General features: G+C 32.3%; 1 protein-coding gene and 1 long non-coding RNA gene across 2 annotated transcripts; both read right to left on the reverse strand.

Moving 5' to 3' along the window:
• Positions 1 to 2,019: 2,019 nt before the first annotated feature.
• On the reverse strand, positions 2,020 to 14,119 carry LOC129287983 (7-dehydrocholesterol reductase). Its single transcript, XM_054924285.1, has 13 exons — positions 13,960 to 14,119; positions 13,030 to 13,252; positions 12,766 to 12,821; positions 11,997 to 12,099; positions 11,844 to 11,909; positions 11,492 to 11,605; positions 4,267 to 4,393; positions 3,910 to 4,010; positions 3,656 to 3,781; positions 3,507 to 3,571; positions 3,141 to 3,222; positions 2,964 to 3,046; positions 2,020 to 2,417 (listed from the first exon to the last, which is right to left on the reverse strand). The coding sequence occupies exons 1-13, from the start codon at positions 14,049 to 14,051 to the stop codon at positions 2,351 to 2,353; spliced, it is 1,305 nt and encodes a 434-aa protein (XP_054780260.1). The 5' UTR covers positions 14,052 to 14,119; the 3' UTR covers positions 2,020 to 2,350.
• Positions 14,120 to 21,136: 7,017 nt separating this feature from the next.
• Positions 21,137 to 23,313, reverse strand: LOC129289586 (uncharacterized). Its single transcript, XR_008588173.1, has 3 exons — positions 23,228 to 23,313; positions 22,791 to 22,848; positions 21,137 to 21,366 (listed from the first exon to the last, which is right to left on the reverse strand). It is a non-coding gene; the product is annotated as an uncharacterized LOC129289586 (long non-coding RNA).
• Between the last annotated feature and the right edge of the window lie 3,050 nt (positions 23,314 to 26,363).

Below are 26,363 nucleotides of genomic sequence, written 5' to 3' on the forward strand. Positions count from 1 at the left end.
TTGCTGTGCGTGTCGTTGGTTCAATCATATAATATTCTTTATTGACCTGAAAGTTATTTTTGACTCTCAATGTTGTTCTTTCCCTCTTGTCTTGAGAGTGTTTGATGATACTATTAAGGATGTTTATAGGCTCGATTTGGTTTGGTTTTGGCCAAAAATCAAACCGAACCAAACCATGCGGTTTACTCATAACTAAAACTTAATCAGTTTTTATGAAGTTTGGTTTGGTTCGGTTTAATTTTTGGTTTGATTCAGTTTGGTTAAGGTCTGGATCAGGCTTCAATGCACTTATTTAATTTTTTTCCTTTTTTTCCATCTTCATAATGACGTTATATATTAAAATTAAATCTAATTCTTTTTGGCTCCTTTTTTCATAAGTAGAGGTATAAAAATATAATAAAATTTTAATGTGATAACGATAATTAATTATAAAAATTGATATGAGTTTCTAACATTAAAATTATTTAAAATTATGCATTTTCATTCAAGTCATTTGAAAATGTTTATCTATGTATCTATATTTTAATAAATAATAAAAAACTTATTATACAAAATTCAAAACAAAATGCTTCTTATAGATAAATTGAATACTGAGGTTTTCAAGTTGTAAATAATTAAATGATGGTCATAACATGATTATTATAATTATTTAATATTATGCTTTTCATTCAAGTCCTTTAAAAATGTTTATCTATTACTACAAAAAATTCAAAACAAAATGCTTCTTATAGATAAATGATCATATATTTTATAAATAAATAAATAATATTTTTTAATCAGGTTTGGCTTAGTTTGGTTCGGTTTCTAGTACTCAAAACCGAACTTGAACCAAACTAATTGATTCTCATATCATAAAAACCGAAGCAAATTTGATTATTGTTCGGTTTTAATCGGTTTCTTTTGATTTGGGTTGGTTCGAGTCGGTCCTTTCAATTTGGATAGGTTTTGAACACCCTTAGATACTATTATGAATGCAGCTTTGGCGCATAAGGCTGTGGGCTCAGTGTTTGAGCAAGTCTTTGAACTATCACTCCTTTTAACCGTTTCCATGGCACATAGGACAATCTACTATGTCTTGACTAGCTCCTTGATTTGCAGAAGAACTAGTCTTTACATTATTGTGTCTTTCAATTAATTTTTGTTCTGGCAAAAAAAAATTATTTTTGTTAAAGTATTTTGAACTTCTGTTTGTTTCATGCGGTTTTAGTTTATTAGAGCTTGTATTTGTGATTTCTTAATGAATTGATTTACCTCTGGCCAAAAGGACCCAAAAAAAAAAAAAAACAACTCAATTCATAGTTTTAGTCACCTACCATCTGAATTTTCTGTACTTAATTTTATGTTTTCAGAACTCAATTTTAAATTTTTTTCAATACTCATCTCCCACGTCCTAGCATTTATCTTTGATTCTTTTCAGCAGTAAAAGATGGAAGATAAATTTTAAAAACATCTAAGATTATTGGAAAAAAGGTTAAAAATTGAATACTAAAATGTTAAAGATGAAAACTGGTAAAAGATGAGTATTAAATACATTAACTCAAAATTTTGATTCCATCCAAAGACCATGACCCTTTTCTGAAATTTTAAAACCTTAATTGTAATTGATGTTCTTGAAAGATCCTTAAACGTCATTTTTCCTAGTGCAAACATTTGACTAGTTGAGGTGACTCATCTAACTTGATGAATAATGATGAGAGAAAAAGCGTCAGCCCTAAGAATTTATTTGAAATGTCTGAAAATTTATAGAATAAATTTTTCAAAAATAAACATTAAATTAACCTAAAGTAGAAAAAAAAATTAAATGGAACTTCCAAATTAAACTAAACAAAAAAAAAAAAGACTTCGGATGTTTGTTTTGATCAGGTTGATTGTTTTAGCAAACATGTGAATCATAATGTATCTATCAAGACCGCTAAAAAATTGACAGAAAATGAATTCATAAGAAAACCTCTGCAACTCTCAGACCAAAGAAATTAAAGAAAGAAGAAAAGAACACTGCAATTCAATTTGACCTGGGGAAAAAAAAAAAAAAAAGACTACAACTAATCATTGAAAGTTAGAACACATGCTTAAAACTAGGCTTGATGACCGTCTTAGAGATGAAATCCCCCATGCATTTAAATTAAGTATGGGAAACAAGGGCATCAAGACAAAATAGGTACACATGGCAAAAAAGCCACGAAGTTAAGGTCCAAGTAAAAACCCTTATGTAATGTTTGGTATGAAGAAAAATATTTTATAAGAAGGAAATAAAAAATGCACCTATCTCATTTTCTTTCCAGGTACATTTCCTATTTCTTTTCTAGAAAACACTTCAGGTACCAAACATTGCAATAATCAGCATCCTTCTTCAGTAGATTCCCGGAATGATTTTGCTAGGCACCTTGTTGCAATATAATTTCCAGTACTTACCATACCTGCATGCAGTGGAAATTGAAAATGTTGACGAGACACAGGAAAAAAAAAGAACAAGAACTTGATATTGGAGCATTTAAAAGTATTTGAGCGGAAATATGAGAATAAAAAAACCAAATCTTTTTAATTAATTAGACTTTACGCTAGTACTACACTGTTTCTAATACAATTTTATTTAACATACAATGAGAAATTGGCAATTCCAAATATAAATTGCTTTGGACTAAGTATATGCTTCAGAAAACAGTCCAATTGGTTAGTAGCAAGCATTTATTTCATGCTATTAGAAAAGAAAGTAAAATGACAATGCATTAGAACTGACACAAGTTATAGAGGGGACTATTTGCAATTACCAAAAAAAAAAAAAAAAAAACGATGCCACATCTCTGAGGGGAAGAAAAAATTACCAATATCAATATTATCAATATAGAATATAAATCAATAAAACATATGAAATTTGTAATAATCACGCTGTTTAGAAATTATGAACAACATGACCCATTCCTCAGATTTCATATAACAACAGCAGATACTATCTGTATACTTACTTGGATTTACACCGATCATCATCCCTTTTCGCTCGATCAAAGAGAAGGATGGTAAGAAATATCACATAGAAGTAGGGCAAAAACTGCATGAAAAAAGTATCAGATTCAAGAGGTAAGACGAAGTTACAATTTATAACTCATACAGATTAGAGAATAAACAGTTAAATACACTCTTACGTGATTGAATAGAGCAGGAACTGTCCAAAAGAAAGCAGAAAGTATTTCTGGGACATAATGGAAATGACGAGATAAACCCCACCTGCAGGGATCAGAGAAGGAACTGGCCATCAAAAACGGAAGATGTCTAATCTAAGAAAATAATATCATGTTGAAAGGCAAGGACTGTGGAAAGATTTAAGCCCGAATGGTATGCATTTATTATTAACGACAAATATAAGAGAATAATAATATTTATAATATACATATAATCAATTATCACCAAGAAACAGATGGTATCTTAAACTCCTGCCTGGGAGGGAGGTATTTTGAGCAACGTTTAAATATCACCATTTCACTTTTACAGTATTTCAAGCAAAAACTTACCATCCGGATGTTAAAAGAAGGCTGGTTTTTGTTTCACCAGTAGTGGTGGTATAGGAGGCCTCTATCTGCAAGGGCATCATCACATCAAATCCAAGTCCAACAGAAAATACATCCCAAATGACCCTAATGTAAATGCCATGACTTCACACCTTTAATGGAGGTTTTCCCCAGACTAAGCATTTCCCATTTGTCCGACGAAATTCTTGTCTTTGCCTATCACAATCATAGTTGATGTATATGCAGAGAATGCCAGCCACAAGAATAAAGATTGCAAGCTGGAAGACAAGGATAGACATTTTCACACAGAGAGAGAGGAGGAAGCCATATAAAAGTTAATACGAGTGTGTGTCTGCTGGCAACATCAAGATAAATAAAAAACAATGTAAAAGGGAGGAGGAAATACCTGAGTGCCAAGATTTACAGGATGGTTGACAAGGTACATTCCAGGAGATGTATAAACAGATGGAACCCACACCAAGCAGCCCCAGCAAATATAAAAACCCGCTGCCATATTGGGTGTTATAAAATCCAGTGAGACAATATAGAACTTCAAATACAATGTGCACAACAAAATTAATGATGATATGTGGCAAGAGGATTGCATAGAATAACAAAACTCAAAAACTAATCAAGTCATTGTCATATAATTCCCCAAGAAAGTAGTCATGGTACCATCAAAAGCACCGTTGTTCTTTGTCATAATCATTACAAGGAAATAATTAGCATGCAAAACATATATAAGAATAAAGCATATATGAACCTCGGTCATGAGCAATATCCATTGTGTTCCAATATCCAGCTTCCCACCAGAAAAACTTGCTAACATACACCAGCATTAATGCAGTATTTACAAGCATTGAGTCAGCGACTTTCCCAGTTTCCTCATACTATTATGACAAAACACAATGATTAGAGAAAAGTTGAGAGAGGAAATATCATAGAGCTAAAATTTCAGAAAATTCAAAACATTCTTGATTCTTATAGGACTGGACAGATCGTACAAATCCAAGGTGACACAGGAAGCTCAGCACAATAAAGATAAGAATGATAACACTAAAGACTGAAGTAGAAACCACAAAAAGGAACTGATAGGGCCTGTTATTTTTCTAAGACATATCAGAGGAAGTCAAAGGGAAAGAATAACTCTAGTGGAAATACTTGAACTAGTCTAGAAGTTTACCCTTCGGTCCACAGCCGTAAGGAACAGTATTTTGTGATCTTTTGTAATGAGTGGGATCTTTTGGGTAGTATTGGCTATGTGTCAGCCACTGAAGGTATTAGTAATCTTTTGCTTAGGAAGGGAGGGCCAAGAAGAATGAGAGTGGAATAGTAAGGGGAGATTGGCCTCTCGAATGCCAGTGGGAGTGAGACTCTTGTATTGAAGCTTTTAATCTGTGTTGCTAGAATGTTTTATCATCTTTTAGAGGAAATAGGGTTTTGGGCCAGAATTAGAGTCCCCTTGTACATCTGATTCGGTTATTCATCTCATTAATATCAAAACCTAAGTATTTTCCTCTCATATTTATTGCTGTTGCTGTCTTATTTATCACTCTTGTTGTGATTCTGGCTTGGGACGCATTATTTGGTATCAGAGCGATACAATCTCTGGGTGTGGTGTGTAAAGAGATATGACGGAAAGGGTCCAGTATGCTGATTTGGAAGTACAAGAACTGAAGGTGACGGTTGGGGTATTGACCCGAGATGTAAACAGTATTAAAGAAACATTGAAGACTATTAATGATGCCCTGGTGCAAATAGAGAAGAAGATAACCGGGCCACGTGCAAACGAATAGGAAGGTCATGAGGAGGTTTCGATGAGCAACCCAGGCAGTGATACAGACGGAAGCAAATATAGAAAGTTAGAATTACCTGTTTTTTCAGGCGAGGACCCGTTGGGATGGCTTTTTTGGGTGGAGAGATATTTCCATGTTAACTCCATTGCAGAACGAGATAAGCTTGAGGCTGTGGTGGTATGTCTAGAGGGTAAGGCATTAAACTGGTACCAATGGCTGGAGACCAGGATACCCCTAAGTCACTGGACAGAGTTCAAGAGTAAGCTGCTACACAGGTTTCACTCCTCTCAGCCAGGGGGGGAATACGAGCGACTGTTCACATCCAAACAGGATAGGACGGTGCTGGAATTTGTTGAAGAATTCGAGCTCTTGTCTACGCCGCTGTAGGAGGCCTCTGAAGAATGCTTGATCGGCGCATTCCGTTCTGGGTTAAAACTAGAGATCAGAGCCGAGTTGAAGCTAACGAAAACTCCAACACTACGAGAGCTTATGGAGATGGCGATGTATAGAGGAGAGGAATCGGATACTTGGAGATTGCAGAGAAACCAGGATCACCCGAGCCCAACGTCCTCAGTTTGGGCCCAAACCCGAAACGCTGCAACCCATTTATTCCACACGAGTTGCGCACGTGACTGAAGGGAATCGCAACATGCATACTACAACGTCTTTAGCTGCTGAAAATTCGAAGAAAATAGATACGAAAACAGAGCACTCTAAAGCTGCGAGCATTTCAAATTGGGGATTGTCGACGAAGAGGATGGGAAACTCGCGACGACTCTCTGACGTTGAGATTGCAAGGCGACGTGAGTTAGGACTGTGTTTCAAGCGTGGAGATAAATATAGCCCGACCCACCAGTGCAAGAACAAGAACCTTCAGGTACTAATAATGGAGATGGGGGCGGAAAAAGAGAGAGAGGAAGATGACGCAGAGGCTGAACTTGAAGGAGGGGAATTCGAAAATGCTGATGAAAGGGCACAAATGGAATTATCTCTCAATTCCATGGGTGGATTCGGCGATAATCACACTATGAAGGTTAAAGGGAGGATTGGAGGCACTGAAGTGATTATTCTGATTGACAGTAGCGCTACCCATAACTTCATCGCTGAAAATCTGCAGAGTAAATTAAAATTACCCTTTAATGAGATTTTTGAATATACGGTTACAGTGAGTGATGGGTTTGTTGTGAAAGGGAGGAAAAGGTGTAAGGACCTCTGTTTGAGTGTCCAAGGGTACCAAATCATTCAAACCTTCTATCCTTTCACGTTGAAAGGGGTTGATGCAGTCTTGGGAATGGAGTGGCTAAAATCCCTGTGGGATGTGAAGGTCAATTGGAGCGAGTTAACAATGAAGATTGGCAAGAAAGAAAAGAGAATGTGCTTACAGGGTGATCCATCTCTCACTCGGGCTTAGGCTACTTTCAGGTCACTAATTCGCTCTGTAGGAAAGAAAGGAGAGGGGTTTCTAATTGAATATAGTGGACTCACGGGCAGCAATGAAAGTACTTTCATTTTTTCTCCTAAAATTCAGGAGTTATTAGAGAAATATCCTACTGTCTCCCAAGTTCTTGAAGGACTACCTCTAACCCGTTCACAAGATCATGCTATTCTTATTAAACCTGGAGACCAGCCACCGAACATAAGGCCCTATCGATACTCCCATATGCAGAAAAATGAAATAGAAGGTTTGGTGAAGGACATGTTACAGGCTAGAATTATTCAGCCAAGCAACAGCCCCTACTCAAGTCCAGTGTTGTTGGTCGGGAAGAAAGACGGAAGTTGGAGGTTTTGTGTTGATTATAGAGCCTTAAACAAAATTACAATCCCGGATAAATTTCCTATTCCAACCACAGATGAACTATTGGATGAATTGAAGGGAGCCAAAATTTTCTCCAAGCTGGATTTGAAGTCTGGGTACTACCAAATTCGGATTAAGGCTGGGCATGAACACAAAACAGCATTCAGAACAAAATGAAGGACATTATGAGTTCAAGGTGATGCCCTTTGGATTAACCAATGCTCCCTCAACCTTCCAATCCTTGATGAATGAGGTATTCAGGGAGTATTTACGCAAGTTTGTATTGGTATTTTTTGATGACATTCTCATATATAGTGATGACTTAACCACTCATTTAAAGTATTTGGAGACTGTATTTGCTATCCTAAAGGAAAATCAGCTTGTGATTAATTTGAAGAAATGTAGTTTCGTACAACCCAAGATTGAATACTTGGGGCATCTTATATCAAGAGAAGGAGTTCAAGCTGATCCCGCTAAGATAGAAAGCATGGTGAAGTGGCCAAAGCCTAAGAATGTGAAGTCTTTGAGGGGTTTCCTTGGGCTGACCGGGTACTATTGTCGATTTGTCAAGAACTATGGGAAGATTGCTAGCCCCCTTACTGATTTACTTAAAAACGATTCTTTCAAGTGGTTAGTGGAAGCGGAAAAGGCATTTGAACAGCTCAAAACTGCCAGTGCTCGCAATGTCCGATTTTACCATTCCTTTTGAGCTTGAGACTGATGCGTCCGGTACCGAAATAGGGGCAGTTTTGATGCAACAGGGCAGACCGGTGGCATATTTTAGCCAAAAGCTCTCACATAGAGCCCAACAATGCTCTATTTATGAAAGAGAGCTCATGGCTATTGTTATGGCAGTTAAAAAATGGCGCCATTACCTTGGGGGGCATAAATTTATCATCCTACAGATCAAAAAGCACTGAAATACTTGCTGGAGCAGAGAGTGGTTGATGAAAACCAGCGGCAATAGGTGTCAAAATTAATGGGCTTCAAGTTTGAGATTATTTACAAGCCCGGAAAAGAGAATAGGGCTGCTGATGCCTTATCCAAAAGAGAAGAATCACTGGAACTAATGGATTTTTCATTATGGCAATATAATGATGTGGAAGAATGGGAGAAGGAGGTGCAAGCAGACCCAAATTGAGCAAAATTCTACAGCAACTCTTAACTGATAAAACTGGGGTGGAAGGGTACAGCTTAGTTCATGGCTGCCTACACTATAAAGAGAGGTTAGTCTTACCAAAAAATTCCACCAGAATTCCCTTGTTATTGAAGGAATATCATGATTCTCCAATAGGGGGCATTCGGGCTACTTACGCACCCACAAGAGGCTGTCCAATGTGGTGTATTGGGAGGGAATTAAAAGGGATGTTCAGCAATATGTAGCAAGTTGTGAGATCTGTCAAAAGAATAAATCAAGCTCTAACTCTTGCTGGTCTGTTACAGCCGTTGACCATCCCTCAAAACATTTGGGAAGACATTAGCATGGATTTCATTACCGGGCTTCCTAAATCAAAAAGGTACGACACCATTCTAGTAGTAGTGGATAGGCTCACCAAATATGCTCATTTTTTCACTCTTGCCTACCCTTTTTCTGCAAAGGATGTTGCTGAAAAGTTTGTGAATGAGGTTGTGAAGTTGCATGGTTTCCCTAAAACCATAGTTTCAACCGAGACAGAATTTTCATTAGCCAATTTTGGCAAGAATTGTTCAAGCAAGCGGAACCCAACTTTGCCTTAGCTTATCATATCATCCGGAAACGGATGGACAAACGGAAGTGTTAAATAGGAGTTTGGAGACTTACTTGCACTGTTTTGCTAATGAAAAACCAACTCAATGGGCTAAATGGTTGTTTTGGGCTGAATATTGGTACAATACTTCATTCCACAGTGCGGCTAGCATGACACCTTTCAAGGCGGTATATGGCCGGGATCCACCTACATTTCTAAAATTTAGTGGTGAACCTTCAGTTGTGGAAGATGTGAATGAACAGATTCAAGATCGAAATCAGATCATTGAACAATTACGGGACAATTTAGCTAAGGCTCAAAGTAAAATGAAGGCGCAAGCTGATAAGCATCGCCGGGACGTGCAATTTGAGATTGGGGACTTTGTTTATGTGAAGCTTCGCCCTTATCGATTAAAAACCTTGGCCAAGAGGAGCAATGAGAAGCTCAGCCCACGTTTTTATGGACCTTTCAAGGTTCTTGAGAAGATCGGAACAGTGGGCTACAAGCTGGAACTTCCAACCACCGCCTACATTCACCCCGTATTTCATGTTTCTCAGCTCAAACAAACGGTTTCAGCTGCTATGGCACAGCCTACCATCCCTCCGATGCTTTCTAATGAGTTTGAATTACAAGTGCAGCCTCAAATATTAGGAAGGTGCGCCGGCTTATGAATGGACAGCGAGAAGTGTTGGTTAAATGGCAAGGCTTACCTGAATTTGAGAACTCTTGGGAATGTGCAGAAACAATTTGCAAACAGTTTCCAACTTTTTCCCTTGAGGACAAGGTGGAGCTTTTAGGGAAGGGTGATGATAGGGCCCGTTATTTTCCTAAGACATATCAGAGGAAGTCAAAAGGAAAGAATAACTCTAGTGGAAATACTTGAACTAGTCTAGAAGTTTACCCTTGGGTCCATAGCCGTAAGGAACAGTATTTTGTGATATTTTGTAATGATTGGGATCTTTTGGGTAGTATTGGCTATGTGTCAGCCACTGAAGGTATTAGTAATCTTTTGCTTAGGAAGGGAGGGCCAAGAAGAATGAGAGTGGAATAGTAAGGAGGGATTGGCCTCTCGAATGCCAGTGGGAGTGAGACTCTTGTATTGAAGCTTGTAATCTGTGTTGCTAGTGTTTTATCATCTTTTAGAGGAAATAGGGTTTTGGGCCAGAATCAGAGTCCCCTTGTACATCTGATTCGGTTATTCATCTCATTAATATCAAAACCTAAGTATTTTCCTCTCATATTTATTGCTGTTGCTGTCTTATTTATTACTCTTGCTGTGATTCTGGCTTGGGACACATTAGGAACTAAATAAAAATCTTGGCAGCAAAATTTGAGCTAAACAGTCTCTTCAGTCTAATTCAGTGGTTGATAGAGGATATGCATTGACATAAATTTTACAACATAAAAGAGTTTTACATTCTCTGGCCCACTGCCCTAAGTACGCTAAGAAGTTCACAACACTTGATTTATGAATAAACAAATCAGTGATTAATTTGGTACAAAAGATTTGGGGAGGGGGACTCTGGTAACTGATTATAAATGTTGAGTTGTGCTAAGGCATTTCCTAATCGACATCTACTTCTCTCCTTTGTCCAGAAAGTCCATAGATTAAAAGACAATCTTCAGGCTTCAAGTATAAACCTTTGACTGCCTCATTCCATTTCCCTTGTCTTCTCCAACCACTCTCGACAAGTTAAAAACATAACATTAAATCAAACAGCATTAAAGCCACAAGTATTATGAGTCTCTCTAAGGTCCCATAAGATACATCTCAGAAGTGAAAACATTAATTTAAGTAATGTCTTCAAGATATTAACTTTCTTTGGGTAGAAAAGAACTATGGTATTTAAGATCAATATTTATACTAAAACTAGATCAAGAAACAGCAACCAATGCTCCAAATAATCTTAAACATTAATAGTAAATAATTAATAATATTAAAAAGTCTGGAATTCTCTCTAGTATTGAACAAAGCGAAGCATGTAGCTATTCATACATAAGGAAGGCTACTTTAGAAGACAAATTTACAATAACAGCCATTAGGGACTATTGAGATAACTAATATACACATTTGCCTAAATTCTAAAAATAATTATATTTTAAGGAATTTTAACGTGAATCATATAAATATTCCTCCAAAAATTATGATTACATGATGGCAATTATCCACAATTAGAGGTGGCATTAAGCTCCTATAGAGTTTGCTTAGTCACTTAGCCTCCCAAGCCCTAATCCTAAGGTGTTTCCAGTGGAAAATATCAATGATCACCACTGAGTTCTTGCAACAGATTGGTCAGCTTCTACTCCCTCCAGTCTCAAATATAAGCAAAAACAGAGGGAGGATCCTTGGTCTCAATTATATGCAAAAGAGACCATATATTCACTTAATTTAATGTCTTTACCCATTCTACCCTTATTTAAAGAGACTAAGTAGTTGGAATTTTTTTATGTAATTAATGACAAGAAGGGTATTTGAGGAAAACCAACTTGATTTAAAAAAAAAAAATCAAGGATAATAACTACTTTTAACTAACACTCTTAATATGTGTGAATTAGTTATTTTTTGCTTATATATGAAGGGAGTACATTAGACCAACTAAGCACTGGACCCAACAAACATCAATCTTGCTGTTAATGTAAGATAAGTGCTATTTTAGCTCTTAAAACTACCTGCTTTATGCAGTAGGTCAGTGCAAGAACAGCCCAAGACATCATTCCAAATCTGCAATTTGTAAAAACTTTTATGTCAAAATTTTTCCCAATTCGTGGATAGAGCTCCATACCCTGCAGGAATGACAAGACATTTACGATTCTATAATTCAAATGAAAATATGTATTGATGTGACATGGGAACAGACGGGAAATCTATCATATGACTTCTTTACATTTTTTTCTAATTCAGTTTCTCTATCCACAATCCTTACAGGTTTTCAATACAAATGATTAGATAGATAATCAAAAAGTGATATCATTGAAACTATTCTCATAGAAAAAATATACAATAAATTAGAAAAACAATTACCCAGTAAAAATCGATGATCATGTTCCCAGATGAGCCAGAATCAGTAGACGATGGTGCAAAATGACCCTAGGGAATATAACGCTTGAGTCAGAAATTTTAACGCAAGTAGCATAGAACAAATAACAAGTGGCTTCTGCAATGTTAAAGTCGCACTTTCAAGTACAAGAAAATACAGAAGACAAAGCTTCCAAAAATGAGTGCTGAATATATCTCCCCCAAGTGATCGTACACAATTGTTGGGTTGAATATTCCAAACCTGCAGATGCATGCAAATTTATTATGTATTTTAATTGTTGGAAGAAAAATAGTTTAACAAGACAAAACATCTTGTTTCCTAGAAGAAGATTGTAAGAAGGAAAGTTTAATCCAGTTGCTCCGTAACATAGAAACCAACCATTCATCAAAGCTTGGAAATTAATAGAATAATCAATGCAGGGCTGGCAACTATTTTTCTCGTTTCACCAACTACATCCATCAGATATAGTAACTTGCAGATTTCTTGCGAACCTTGTAGTTTATTTACTAGTTAAACCCAAGATGGAATATTATTTTAAGTAATGGCGGAACCCTTTATTGATTAAGTCTCCCCTCTCATAAGATGACCAGAAAAACAAAAGATATCAGTTCAATACCAAGAAAACCTTGGTGGCTAAGAGTGGGGAAAGGGGAAAGGCTGAAAGAAACACTAAAAAGTACCAGAAAGTTAATAATTCATCAAACTCCTGCTTAAAATCTGCATTAGTCATAAAAGGCACAGTAGGAAAACTATAATAAAGAATAGTAACATTGTGTCAATAGTATGATGTGCTCTTAGCTGTGGATAGTGCCTACTTGATGGGGACAATGAGTATTGTAAGGAACAGAACATTAAATAGTTAAAGCAATGTTGGACAAATATATATACATATATATATAAACTCACCACCAGAGGCCAATATAAGTAATCAATGTCACCAAATATGCTGCCACTCCATTTGCCTGCACAATGCAAGCAAAAAATGTTTCAGGCCAAAGGCACGTGGGGAATCTCAATAAATAGTATATGAGCCCAATAAAAGTAAAAAAGAAACATAGCAGAAAGCCAGAAATTTTTAAAAATATATATATATTGTATGCCTTAGCAGCAGCTATACATAAAGGCTAAAACAGAAACCCAACTACTGGTGATAATCAGAGTATGAACAACCTTGTACACAGGTCGGTTGCCAGTAGGAGATATGGGGCCCTCGACCCTTTTACCAGGTAGAAGAAGTTGAAGTGCTGCTTCAAATGCAGCATACACACCGATTATTTTCCAAGCCGTAGCAGTGGGTCTGGGCCATATGTTCAGAAATCCTTGCAGCCCATTCTGTTTCAAATAATCCCAAGTCTGTAAAACAGACCCGTCAGCTTGTGTCATTGTATACCATCTGCATTAAGTAGAAAATCTAAATTACAAATCCATCCATCAAAATCAGTGTAGACTGAATTTCGATCTGCATGATCTGGCCCCACACAAGCCAGCGAATTAAGCATACCTATTAAATGTTATGATATAAATAAGACTATTTATAACATCGTAATAGAAAACAGCTGAGGCTAGTCCATGCAAGAAATCGATGAAGCTTTTCGCTCTATTTACCGTACCAACTCAGTTGAAAAGAATGATAAATTTTCAAAAACAAGTTCCTAGCCTCTGGTACGGGACTATCTGGTGAAGTAGATGAGAATCAAAGGAAAAGATTCGAAATCGGCGTGCTTCAACAACCTCGGATTCACTAATTTCTTGTCTTACTTAGGCTTAGTGCATTTGCTCGTCGATCGAATTAAAAAAATCTGAAAATCATGGAGTTTCAATCAACCTATTTAATGTTTTGAAAAATAAAGATGAAACGGAAGAAATTAAGCTCGTTTGGAAGATTATGGATCCAAGTGTTAACTCTACATGAGTTCAGATTTAAGAACAAAGAAAAGAAATCATCAGATACCATGAAAATTGTCGTATAAGACTCATTTCTAACACACATCAAATCCAGAGGAGCATAAACATAAAAGAATATGAAAAAAGAAGCAATAAAGAAGCAACAAAAAGTAGTTGCAAAGAAATAGAAAAGGCGAAAATGGAAAGGAAGCTCACAAGAGGATGACGAATGGAGGGCAAAGTGAGAGAAGAGATATCATGGAAAAGTAGGTCAGGACAGGTGAGTGTACAGTCTTGGGCTCCGCCATTGTAATGGCTCTGCGAATGCACACTCTCAGCTCCCTTCCAAAATCTGATTTGATTTCTTTCAGGGACGACTTGGGAAGACCATATAATGATATACTATTATCGAAGTTCAAATTTTCCACTGAGCCCCTCCTGTTTTCAAATAATTACCATCGGAGCCTACCGTTTCTCCATTCTTTACATACTTTGACCGTAACACCATGTAACCAAGTAACTTAACTATATGTAACTATATGGGAGAATTTTAATAAAGATTTTTCGATCAAGCTTATTTAAATTTATGATATTATATTGTAGTTTAGATGTAGTAATTTGATATTAATTTTTTAATACAAATGACAAAATTGCTCCTCATTTTACTTAATATCAGAACTTTCATACTTTACTTATTTGCTGTCCTACTTCACTTATTAATACATTAACAAATTATTATTAATTTTTATACTTAACTTATTTTTATTTTAGGTGTTTAAATTATCTTAAAATAACTAGTTAATTCTTATGTTATATATTGTTTATTTACTTAAGAAACATTGTTCATTGATGTACTTCACTTATTCACTATCAGACTTTTACATAATTTTATTAAAGAGAAATAAACAAATAAATTAGGATAATTAATAAAATTTGAAAGTAAATGAACTAGTAAAATAAAAAAATTAACAAGTGAAATAGAGTAGTTCTGATATTAATTTAAATAAAATGCAATTTTATCATTTTTTTTATAAATTTAATATTAGATCAATACCTTTGGACTACGATAAAATTTTAAAAATTTAGGAGTTTTAAATTTAAATAAGTATGGTGAAGGGGTCTTTATTAAAATTCTCCTTAACTATATTCATATATGAAGTTAAAATTAAATTTCAATGTTAAATAAGTTTTTTTTTTTTTTAATTTAGGTCTAACCTCATTTCTCAATCAAATACTCCTCTAATCCTATTTATATAATAGAAAGAATAAAAATTTAATTTTATTATAGGACACTTAGCAATTTTGAATGCTCTTCTTTGCATTTTTGCACTTATTAAATGTTTTAAATAAAAATATCAATAATGATATTTCTGAATATTTATTAAGAATAAAGGTGAAAACTTGTTAAATTTTAAAATAAACTTAATGAGGTTAAGGCTTTTCTTGATTCTTGTGAACATATTAAAAGTGACTTATAAATAAAATCAAAAAAGTAAAATTTAAAAAAGGTTAAAATATATCTTTAATTCTATAACTTTATATTTTTTCCGTTAAAAAATGTAACGTATTTTTTGAGGAGTTTGACAAGTTTAATTTTTTAAAAATAATAATAATTAACCTGATAAATATTCATTTAAAATTAACGATATTAGGATTAAAGGAATAAAAAGATACTTTATAAAATTAAAATATCAAATTGAAACTGTATATAAAATTAAAAAAAATTAAAAGTATATTTTATCCTTTAAAAAAATACGTACATATATGGATCATACAATAAATTTGGAAAATTAAACCATTTCCAAATTAAAATGTTTGATAAGGATAAAAAAATCATTGCTAAAATTCTTCAAAATGGTTATGATTTATGAAGGTTCCGGAAAAGGACCTATTAAATTAAATCAATATAAATCAAGTGCTATAATTCATGTATTTAGTAGATAAGGATCGATGTAATTAAGGATAATGTAATTCATCCCTAGCTTTAGGATATAAATGTTTTATTGTGATTCCTAAATTAGATATTCAATTAAATGATAAGTTTAAGGCATCATATAGTTTTAACAATTATAACTTAATTTATAAACTTCATTTCAATATAATTGATTTCTATAATTTTTAGTTTTGATATAACTTAGTCCTTAAATTTTAATTCATTATAATTCAATTCTTATAATTTTTTTTGACAAACTCAATTCTTATAATTTTAATAATTTAAATACTAGTTCATGAAATTCAAATAAATTTAATCTTAATAATTTTATTTTTAAAATATACAGTCAAATATTTAAAAACGTTTAAAATTATAAAAAATTAAGTTACACTAAGTCAAAATTAAGGATCACAACTAAGTTAAAATTATAAAATATAGGCTGCAAAAAATCAAAATTCAAGAATTAAATTAGAATTCAATTAAAACTACAAAGGTAAATAATTAATTTTCTCTCCTTAATTACATTAATTTTTTCATGACAAAAAATTATCCATTTCAAATCAATTAAATTGAAAATATGTTAAGTTTATAGATTTTTTAAATTTTAATTCATTTATCTAAGTCTAAATTTGCATCATACTCCAATCAAATCTTTTCAAACATTGAAAAGGAAAAATCAACATCAATATATATATATATATATATAATAAAATATTGCATATCACTTGATGGATGATTTAAATTGAAAATTATTTGAATAAAATAAAAAGCAGTTGAAGTTTGTTGCTTTTGTAAGCAAAACTGAAATGCATTATTCAAAAGACATAGTAGAACTCATCTTTTTTTTTTTAGATTAGTAAGAAGAAATGTATCCAATTCTTCTTGTTATTTATTCTAACTAGTATGTGACCCGTGTGATGCACGGGATGTAAAAATTTTGAAAATAATTTAAATAAATAATGATATTTACTTAAAATCTAGAGTTGCCTTAAATAAAAATGATTAACTCATAAATTACATTTAGATATTATACAAAAATCAAAATTTATAATATCACAATGTAAATGATAAAAGTCATAGAACACAACTTAATGTCTTATTTAACAATGAGTATAACTCATCTTTTATTTCAAGAACTCATTCTCTATCGGTATTATCAACCACAAAAATAAGAACCTATGTATTCTAAAAGTAATGCCTCCACAATCCATAATGGACAAATTCATATATTTAAAGTAAATAATGAAATTATAAAATGCATCTATAAGGATTTTATTTTTCAATATGCTAAGAATTTTAACATATATTTCACTTATACCAATATGATTATGAGTAAGCCTCAAAATCGCAATTACTTAATTCAATCTTACTTCTCATTAATTAATCCTCTCTTATGCTTATCTTTTTTTCAACTTGCTTCCTAATTTGAAGCCTATCCAAAAGAGTTAAAATCAATTAAGGCAATAATGATCTTTATCAAATAAATTGGTTTCACTTTTGATAGAAAAAACATGATGAGATAGAACATTTTCTCTTAAAGCATCTTAAATTGAGTTGGCATCTAGTGTAATGAGGGAGAAAACTTGGTATGTTTGTTGAAAAACTTGATACATGAGTGTCAAAGAATTTGCCTTTTTGTTGAAGTACAGATTTCAAGTATTTCATTCTCATTCTAGAAGTTTATCTCTTTGTAATTTTTTCCCAACAATTCCTTCTATAATAGCCTTATTGTACTGTAACCTTAAAACTTATTAACAAACAAATTGAATAGCAATTAAAAACATACGATTCTTATAATTAAGTACATGTTGGGGAAATTTACTTATAAATATAGCATAGAATGAATAGGGCAATGAATGAATATTTCGTTGAGAAAGATAACCTTATTTACATCATGCTTTGTCAAAATAATCATGTCGCTAAGAAATTAAGAACATCATAAGAAGACTTGAATATCCCTTCTCCAAAACTTCCCAACATCCCAACAATGTCAACAACTTGTCCACCTTTTCTGCATATTGAAACATGCTTTGATTTTATAACCCTCTACCCTACAAAATTACAACTGGTGTGATGACTTTACTTGTACTATGTTTCTGATTGTTAGTAGTAGAAAAATGTTCTAGAGTATAAATTTGTTGATGATCTTTGAATTTGTGGCTTATGGATCAAATTCTAAACTAAATCTGAAAATATATATTGATTTATTGATGTTAGATGATTATTTAGGATGAGAAATAAATTATTATGGCTATATGATTATGATTCTAAGCTAAAGACTCAATTTTTAATTTTTGGGTATTTTAGGTGCGAATTTATAAAATAAAAAGAAAATTTTGATAATAGAAATTAGTTTAGAAGTTAATTTTTAGATTATTAATATTTATTGATGAGTAAAAGAGGAGTTTAAAAATTTTACCTTAATAGTATTGACTCTATTTTGTATTAGATTGAGATTAGGAATTATGTTATATTTTTAATTCTATTATTAGAATTATTTTATTAGTTTCAAAAAATTGAAACTAATATTTATAAATATATGTTATTTGTAGCTTGTATTATTGGTGAAAATTGTGGTGGGAGAGAATTATAAGGAATAATTTATTGAAAAAGCCACGAGGTAACCATGCTTTACTTTGTGATTAGTGTTACTTCTTGTTAATTGGGTGATTATGAGAAAATTATGAATTTTGTAATATTGTATAATTGTGCAATATTATTATAAATTTGTTTGATTATTGTGGGAGGTGTTGGGAGACTTGCTATTATTGTTGTATTTATTGTGCCACGTGTACGCCCCTATTGAAGTTCAATAGGTGGATTGTAAGGACTCGGGCTAATCTACCTTTGGCCGGGTAATTAGCACGAGTGAGGGCTACGGCTTGAGGTTAATGGAGGGATATAAGGATGGTTATTTGTGTATATTGTAATATTTTTTATATTTGTTGGAATTATATTATTTTTGCACACTTAACTGTTTGTATACACTATCATAAATTGGCTTTGGTTACTGGGACTTTTGAGTCTCATTATGTGGTTAACAATTTTCAGAAGAAGAGCCACGAGTGACATGTGGAGGAGTCCCAGAGGCTTAGTAGTATAGATCCACTGTCTCTTTTGGGTATTTGATTTATAATTTATAATGTGTTATATTGTCAATATTATGGCTTTTTATTTATTGACAATTATATAAATACATAAATGTAATCATGCCTTTCAAACTATTTCTATTTTTGATACACTTTGGATGACTGTAATTTTAATATTTGATTTACTTTGGATTGGTTAAAATGACATGATTATGAGGCCAAACAACTGGCTTGTTTTGAAAATTGACTAAATTAGTTATTTTACTTGTTGGGAGTATAAGGATGGACAAATGTGATGTGGGAGGTAAAAATTTAGCTGAAATGTTGTATTGTGCGAGTTGAAGCCAATTATAAAATATTTTTATATTGAAATTATTGATATAAAATGTGTTGGGTGGCTGTAACCCAACTATGGTTGAGTTAAATTATTTAAAAAAAAATTGGTGTGTTACAGTAAAATCAATATTAAGGCAATAATGATTTTTATCAAATAAATTGGTTTCACTTTTGATAGAAAAAACATGATGAGATAGAACATTTTCTCTTAAAGAATCTTAAATTGAGTTGGCATCCAGTGTAATGAGGGAGACAACTTGGTATGTTGTTGAAAAACTTGATACATGAGTGTCAAAAGAATTTGCTTTTTTGTTGAAGTACAGATTTCAAGTATTCCATTTTCATTCTAGAAGTCTATCTCTTTGTAATTTTTTCCCAACAATTCCTCCTATAATAGCCTTAACTTATTGTAAAAACAAATGAATAGCAATTAAAAAACATTGATTCTTATAATTAAGTCATGTTGGGGAAATTACTTATGAATATGGCATAGAATGAATAGGGCAATGAATGAATTTTCGTTGAGAAAGCTAACCTTATTTACATCATGCTTTGTCAAAACAATATTTGAGTCTCCATATGCTTAATCACGTCGCTAAAAATTAAGAACATCATGAGAAGAACTTGAATATCCCTTCTCCAAAACTTCCCAACATCCCGAACAATGTCAACAACTTGTCCACCTTTTCTGCATATTGAAACATGCTTTGTAGCTTTTTCACTAACCTCTCACCCTCTTCACACAAAAACCATTACAACCTAGTGTGCTTCATGACTTTCATCTTGTCACTCATGTTCCTTTAGATCCTGCAATTATGCTAAGTAGAGAGAGTAAACATAAGAATGATGATACAAGCAAATTACCTTTTGGTTTTGTTGTCTTTTATAAAAAAAATGAGCTAGCATTTTAAAAACTAAATGTAAGAGTAAGTGGTATGTGATGGTTGCATTGAATTAAAAGTGAAGTTTAGAAGATATGATAGTGGGGAAGTTTTTGGTGAAGATAGTAGCCATGATAGCCGCGAAAATTTTAGGGTATTAGGAAAGTTATAATGTTTGATTATTTTATTTTTGTAAATTTAAATATATTAAGAAAATTATGATTAAAGTAGATATATTGTAAAATCTGAAAAATCAGGAGAAATATCCCAAAAATTTAAAACATATAAATTAGATTATTTTATAAAAAGATAAGTAAAATCAGATGTAGGGAAAGTTATAATATATGATTTTTTTTAAAAAAAAAATTCTTCAGCTGGAGACTTTTTTTTATATTTTAAAAATCTTAAATTTAAATAACATACAATTAAAATTAGAAAAAAATAAGGAACTTTAAGTGTATAAATTAATTTTATATAAAAATTAAAATCGAGTGTAGGGAGAGTTATAATGTTTGATTATTTCTCATTTTTTAATTTTTTTCATGGTAGATATTTTTTTATATATTTGAAAATATTAAATTTAAATAAAATTTAGAAAATATGATTATTTATTTATTTAGGAAACTAGGAAGTTATGATTAAAATAGATAGATTGTGAGAATTGAAAATTTGAAAAAATATAAGGAAATTTAAAATATATAATTAATTGTTTTATATAACATATTAAAGTTTAACGTGGCTATTTAAATCATAATATTTTGTAAATTAACATGTGTCAAACTTAAGAGGTAAATTTATATATTTTATATTAGAGTGATAAAGTGAATAACAAGTATATCTCTATAAATGACAAGTGTCATTTTTTTTCAAATACTACAATTTTAAAAAGCACGTAAATTTTATTTACAAAATTATTTTTATTTATGAATATAATTTATTTTTATTCCTTCTTTCATTACTTCTTACCCCCCTAATCTAACAATTTCATAATCCCACAATTCCTCTTTTATATATAATTAGTTATTCAATATTCCATCATTTTAATAACTTTCTTACTTTACAATTTAATTTTTTATTTTTTAATTCATGCATTTAAAAGCAGTTGAAGTATGTTGCTTTTGTAAGCAAAACTGAAATGCATTATTCAAAAGACATAGTAGAACTCATCCTTTTCATAGATTTGTAAGGAGAAATGTATCAATTCTTCTTGTTATTTATTCTAATTAATTCACAAAATAAAGAATATAAATTTAGGAGGGATGTTGCTGCTTAAATTGAATAACTTCCTCACAAACGGAATATATTTAGAAGATGTTCCATTTTTGCTCCAACGCCTCACAGATCAGTCCTATGCAGCATTTGGCAGATAGTGGATATCCAGAAACTGCAACCGCAACAAAACATATTAGCACAGCTTATGTGAAGTATATCATGATAAAACAGTGTAAAAAGATTATCAGTAATATAACTATTTTTATTAAAGAATTGGTAATACTAATTCCAAGATGACTTGACGAATCCCTTAAAAATTTACCTAAACTTTGGGAGGGGTAGTTAGATACTGGGAAACATTGAAAACGAAAATTATAGAGCTTGCTAAGACATTAATAAGAATTGAAGATCTCCAAATATTGAAATGTCAGGAAAAAAAACTGATTTTTGTTTGCAATTAAAATGCTTCTAATTATTGAAATTAATCAATAGAAGGTCATTTATGAATTATAAAAAAAATTGGCTGTGAATTTAATGAAGCTCACTTGTGCATATATACAAAATTAATTGTGAATGAGTAGATAGTTTTGAGAATATACACATTATCACATGTAAATTAAAGGATAACCGCTTGTAAATTTTTGAAAAATACTTGTGAATTTTATGAAAAGTCAAAAACATGGGAAGGTCCTGAATCATTGATTTACAATTAATATATTCATATCCATTCACAATTGACACTTTTCAAATTTACAATTGACCGTCCTAAATCACAAGTGATGTGTAAATTCATGATACTATCATTTATTCACAATTGAATTTCATATTTATTAATGACCTTAAAATTTAAGTGACTATCCTTAAATTTATAAGTGATGATAAATAATTTATAAAATTATATATCCCTTCACAACTAACTTTCTATTAATTCACAAGTAACATTACTTGAATTTATAACTAACTTCAGTTAAATTCATGAGTCACATTCCATTCATTATTTTAACAACTATTTATTTTTTAATTACAATAATAATCATGGTCCTTGACATTTTAGTAATTCAGTATCTTTAATTGTTATTAATGTCACAAGTTCTATAATTATCATCCTCCCTTATTATTTACATATACCTGTATTATTTCGCATCATAACAGCAGATAACTAATAAATCTATGTCACGAAAGAAAACTAATGGATCTATGACCTAATAGCTCCCTTAAGTACTGTTCTTGAGTTTGATCATGAACTATTTACATATTTTATAACTTTGAGTTACTATTAATTAAATTTTGACTGCATCTAATATGTAATTAACAAGCCAAAAGACAACCTTTTCACTGTTATACCGTATATCAACTTGACAACTACGTCTAGAAAACAAGCATTAAGAATCACAAACACTGGGAGGGAATGACAGTTCAAATATTTGAATCATTTCAATGGGATATTTTTATTCAGACTAGGCATGATTGGAAACAAAACCACTAAGGTAATTTATCCCAGAATCTAATGAAAATAATTGAAATTCTATCTAGATAGGTGGAATTTGAACATTTTTGGAAGGTACAGTTACTTTTACCACTTTGAAAAGCCTTTACCTGAAATATAATCATGCATATAGTCCTTCTTTACACTCCCATTCACCATTGCACCGACCTGAAAATATAAAGGAATCTATCACAATGATTTAAACAATATCACACATGAACTTAGAAGTCATTTGGTTACTGGAAATGGTGGAATGAAATGGATTAAAGATAAGAACAAAAATGAATTAAATCACCCCCTTACCTCATGATAAGAATGATAAAATTCCATAGCACATACTAGAAATGAAAAAATTACCCCCTTCACATGATCCCAATCTCATAAATTAAATTATCCTTCTCCCTTCATAAACACAATTCACTTATCTCTCTCACACGTCTTAATCATTTTATTTTTATCTTCAATCAATTCATTCTTTCTTTCTAGAAACCAAACAGCCTCATAGAGTTTTCTGCCACGTTAAGCCATTAATAGAATTGGAACATACCACATACACGGGACTAACAGCATCACTCACGACTGATACATAATCTCTATGTCAACTAGCTTCTCCGAACTATAAGAGAGACCTGCATCATGTCCTCAAAACAACATGCTTACATCCAAATCACCAGCTGGCCAAAGTAGAAAGAAAACAGAAAACCTAAAATCACCAAACAGTGAAGATAACTCACTACTATGTGAGAATTGACTGGTAAATGGCGTGTCACAGGTTCTTCAAGAACACGAAGGAGTACTTCATTTGTACCTTTGGCACGCACACGGATTTTTGAAGCAATTCCACTGAAGTATGTATAAGACCAAGATAGAATTCAGGAAAAAAGAGTTCCATTATTCATAAAAAAACATAAAAAAAAAAAAACATCAATCTCCCAACGAAAGAAAACAGAATGAAGGAAGAAGGAAGGAAAGTCATATATATGAAGGAATACTTACAAATGACACCACAAAATCGCTTACATGTTCGTGGAAGACGAACATGTGGTTTGACTTCAAAAAGAACTCCTTTATCAATTTGACATATATAGCTGCTACCATGCCAGCTTTATTAAGCGGGCTGTCTAAAATGGCGGAGAGCCTGTAAATTCCAAAGTTTGACATGTGTAGTGGTAGAAAGAGAAGGAAAGAGAAGAGAAATAGAGAGGAAGAGGAAGAAGAATAGAGAACTACAGAGAACAAGAGAAAGTTTTACCAAACGGTACTCTCAATATTTCACTAAAAACATAAGATTTTCAGGTCTACACATCCTCATATATATACATATATATAAAAGAGCGGAGCCTGTAAAATTCCAAGTTTTTTCTAAAATGTGACCAACCAAGAGTGGAATGTGTGAGCCGACACAAAACCCATAAAAGTAACCCATAATCATATGTTCATCAATGGTGTACACATTGTTTTGTGAGTTGTGACAAAAGCTTTTGCATAAACAGCATCACTCTTCATCCATTCACGTTCATTTTAGTTAAAGAAGTTTGATTAATTTATCTTAAAGATGTTGGAAGATTTGGTCCCGGAAATAAGTACCACCTCATGAACTATGTCAGGTCGATAATCATTAAGATTCTTCTTTTGATTCAACAAAAGCTCGGCATCGTCATCTGAACTCAGAATTTTCCACTTCTGACCAAACATAAGAGAACCAAAAATAAATAAGGTGTATTGTAACCAAGATAAACAAATTTTAACAAATCCCTCGTAACTAGAAAATGAGCAAAGTTAACCAACAACCAACCAACCCCATAAACAAGGTCCACATATTAATGTTTATTAATTGACATATGAGTACCTTTCTAACAAGACCCTTTTGCAGAGAAGCGTTGTCAAGGATGAATATGGTTTGAGACCTCACGTTCTGCGGACAATGGACCAAAGGGTATTTGGTTCACTTTCCAATGGTGCAGCAGTTGATGTTTGGTTCACTTGTGCTTCTCCTTTTAAGGTCACGTTATTAGTCTGTTTTTCCACCCTCTACGCTTTTGCCTAAAATTTCTGCAAGGATTAAGCATGACTGTTGATTCCACTGAAACTGATATCACTCCTTTGAGTAATGATTTTGAGTTTGACAATTGATTTTACTTCACTATGAGAAGATAAAACAGAAAAAATACTAAACTTGTTATAGCACAATATCAATGTTGTCAAAAAGAATAGAAACCTTGATACCACAAAGAATCAAAATAATCATAGTGTTGTAACATACAGAAAGGAAAATGCACCAGCATATTCAACATAAATGATTGAACGTTGAATTATAGTGAAATTAATTAGTACAGTCCACCAAAAAAAAATGCATCATGTCAATGCATACAGCAAATTTAAATGGAAAAATGTACATAAACCAAAAAAAGGAAACAATACATCTTACTTCCCTGAATTCAAGACTAATAAAGTTTACAACTTTAAAATGTATGGAAGAACTTCTATTTTAGAAATATATATTAACTCTAAATCTCGTGTAAAGAAGGGGTGTTTTGTGTTCTGTTCAGAGAAACGTTGACAGAAGTCATCATCAGATTTTAGTTGAGATGTAAAATGTATTTTCAACATACAATTTAAACCAATGAACACGGATGGAGTGAGGTATACAGATGATAGAGAAGTGAAACTACAACACCCATTTAAATCCCCACCATGAAAGTGACACTGAAAGAAATTATACTTGATGACGTAGCATTTCAGTAAATCATAGCACAAGGCAGCTGACAATCAAAAAAAAAAAATGGTTTAATTTAGATTCACTAATCAACTGAGGTTGATCTGTGAGTGTAGGGGGTGTTGATTGAACGAAACAGGACCGGGAGTCAAGAACAGTCCTATCTCATGCCCCATCCTGAAAAATGAACATGAAGGTAGTCCAAGGAGGGGACATTATCAGGATGTCCCAATGAAGTAAACAAAATGTGAAAGAGAGACTTGAATATCAATATTTATTAATTACATAACTTCTTAAATCTAAAATCAAAACTACATGAGCACATAAATTCAATTATTAAATTACAACAACTATAATTTAAAGTGAAATAATACAATCACAACTTAAAGTCAAGTACATGGTAATCACAAATGACCTTGCAAGTAACATAACAACATAGAATCATTGAGTTACATAACTTAAATAAGAATATGGTTATAAAAAAATGAACATAAAATAAATGAACAAAAAATATATATTTTGACTCTCATTGAATAAATAAAGTACTAAATATTAATAAAAAAACAAAATATATAATAATATATTCAGGACCATCCTCACATATTTTTGCCCACTTCTGCGGAGTCTTGTCTTTTTTTATTTTTTCAGTCGAGACAAAGCCATCCTGACATGATTGGGACAAAATTGGACAGACAGGGATCCAATAAGATGGCGGAAAACAAAGAACTTTGTTAGAACTCTGATAATTTTTCTATAACATCAAGAATAAAAACCTAGAGGAATCTAACAATGCTTCCAATACAGAAATCTGAACATAATTACTTCATTCAATATAAATAATAGAATAAAACAGTACAATGTTCATAATAATACACAACAAATAGAAATAAGGCAACGACAGAAAGAAGAAATCTCAGAACTATATACTCGTCAACACGTAGAGGACAACGGAGGGACTATGCAGCAA

This window comes from Prosopis cineraria, unplaced genomic scaffold (assembly GCF_029017545.1).
Source record: "Prosopis cineraria cultivar Desert tree isolate PC_DT_omini unplaced genomic scaffold, ASM2901754v1 PC12, whole genome shotgun sequence".
NCBI lineage: Eukaryota > Viridiplantae > Streptophyta > Magnoliopsida > Fabales > Fabaceae > Prosopis > Prosopis cineraria.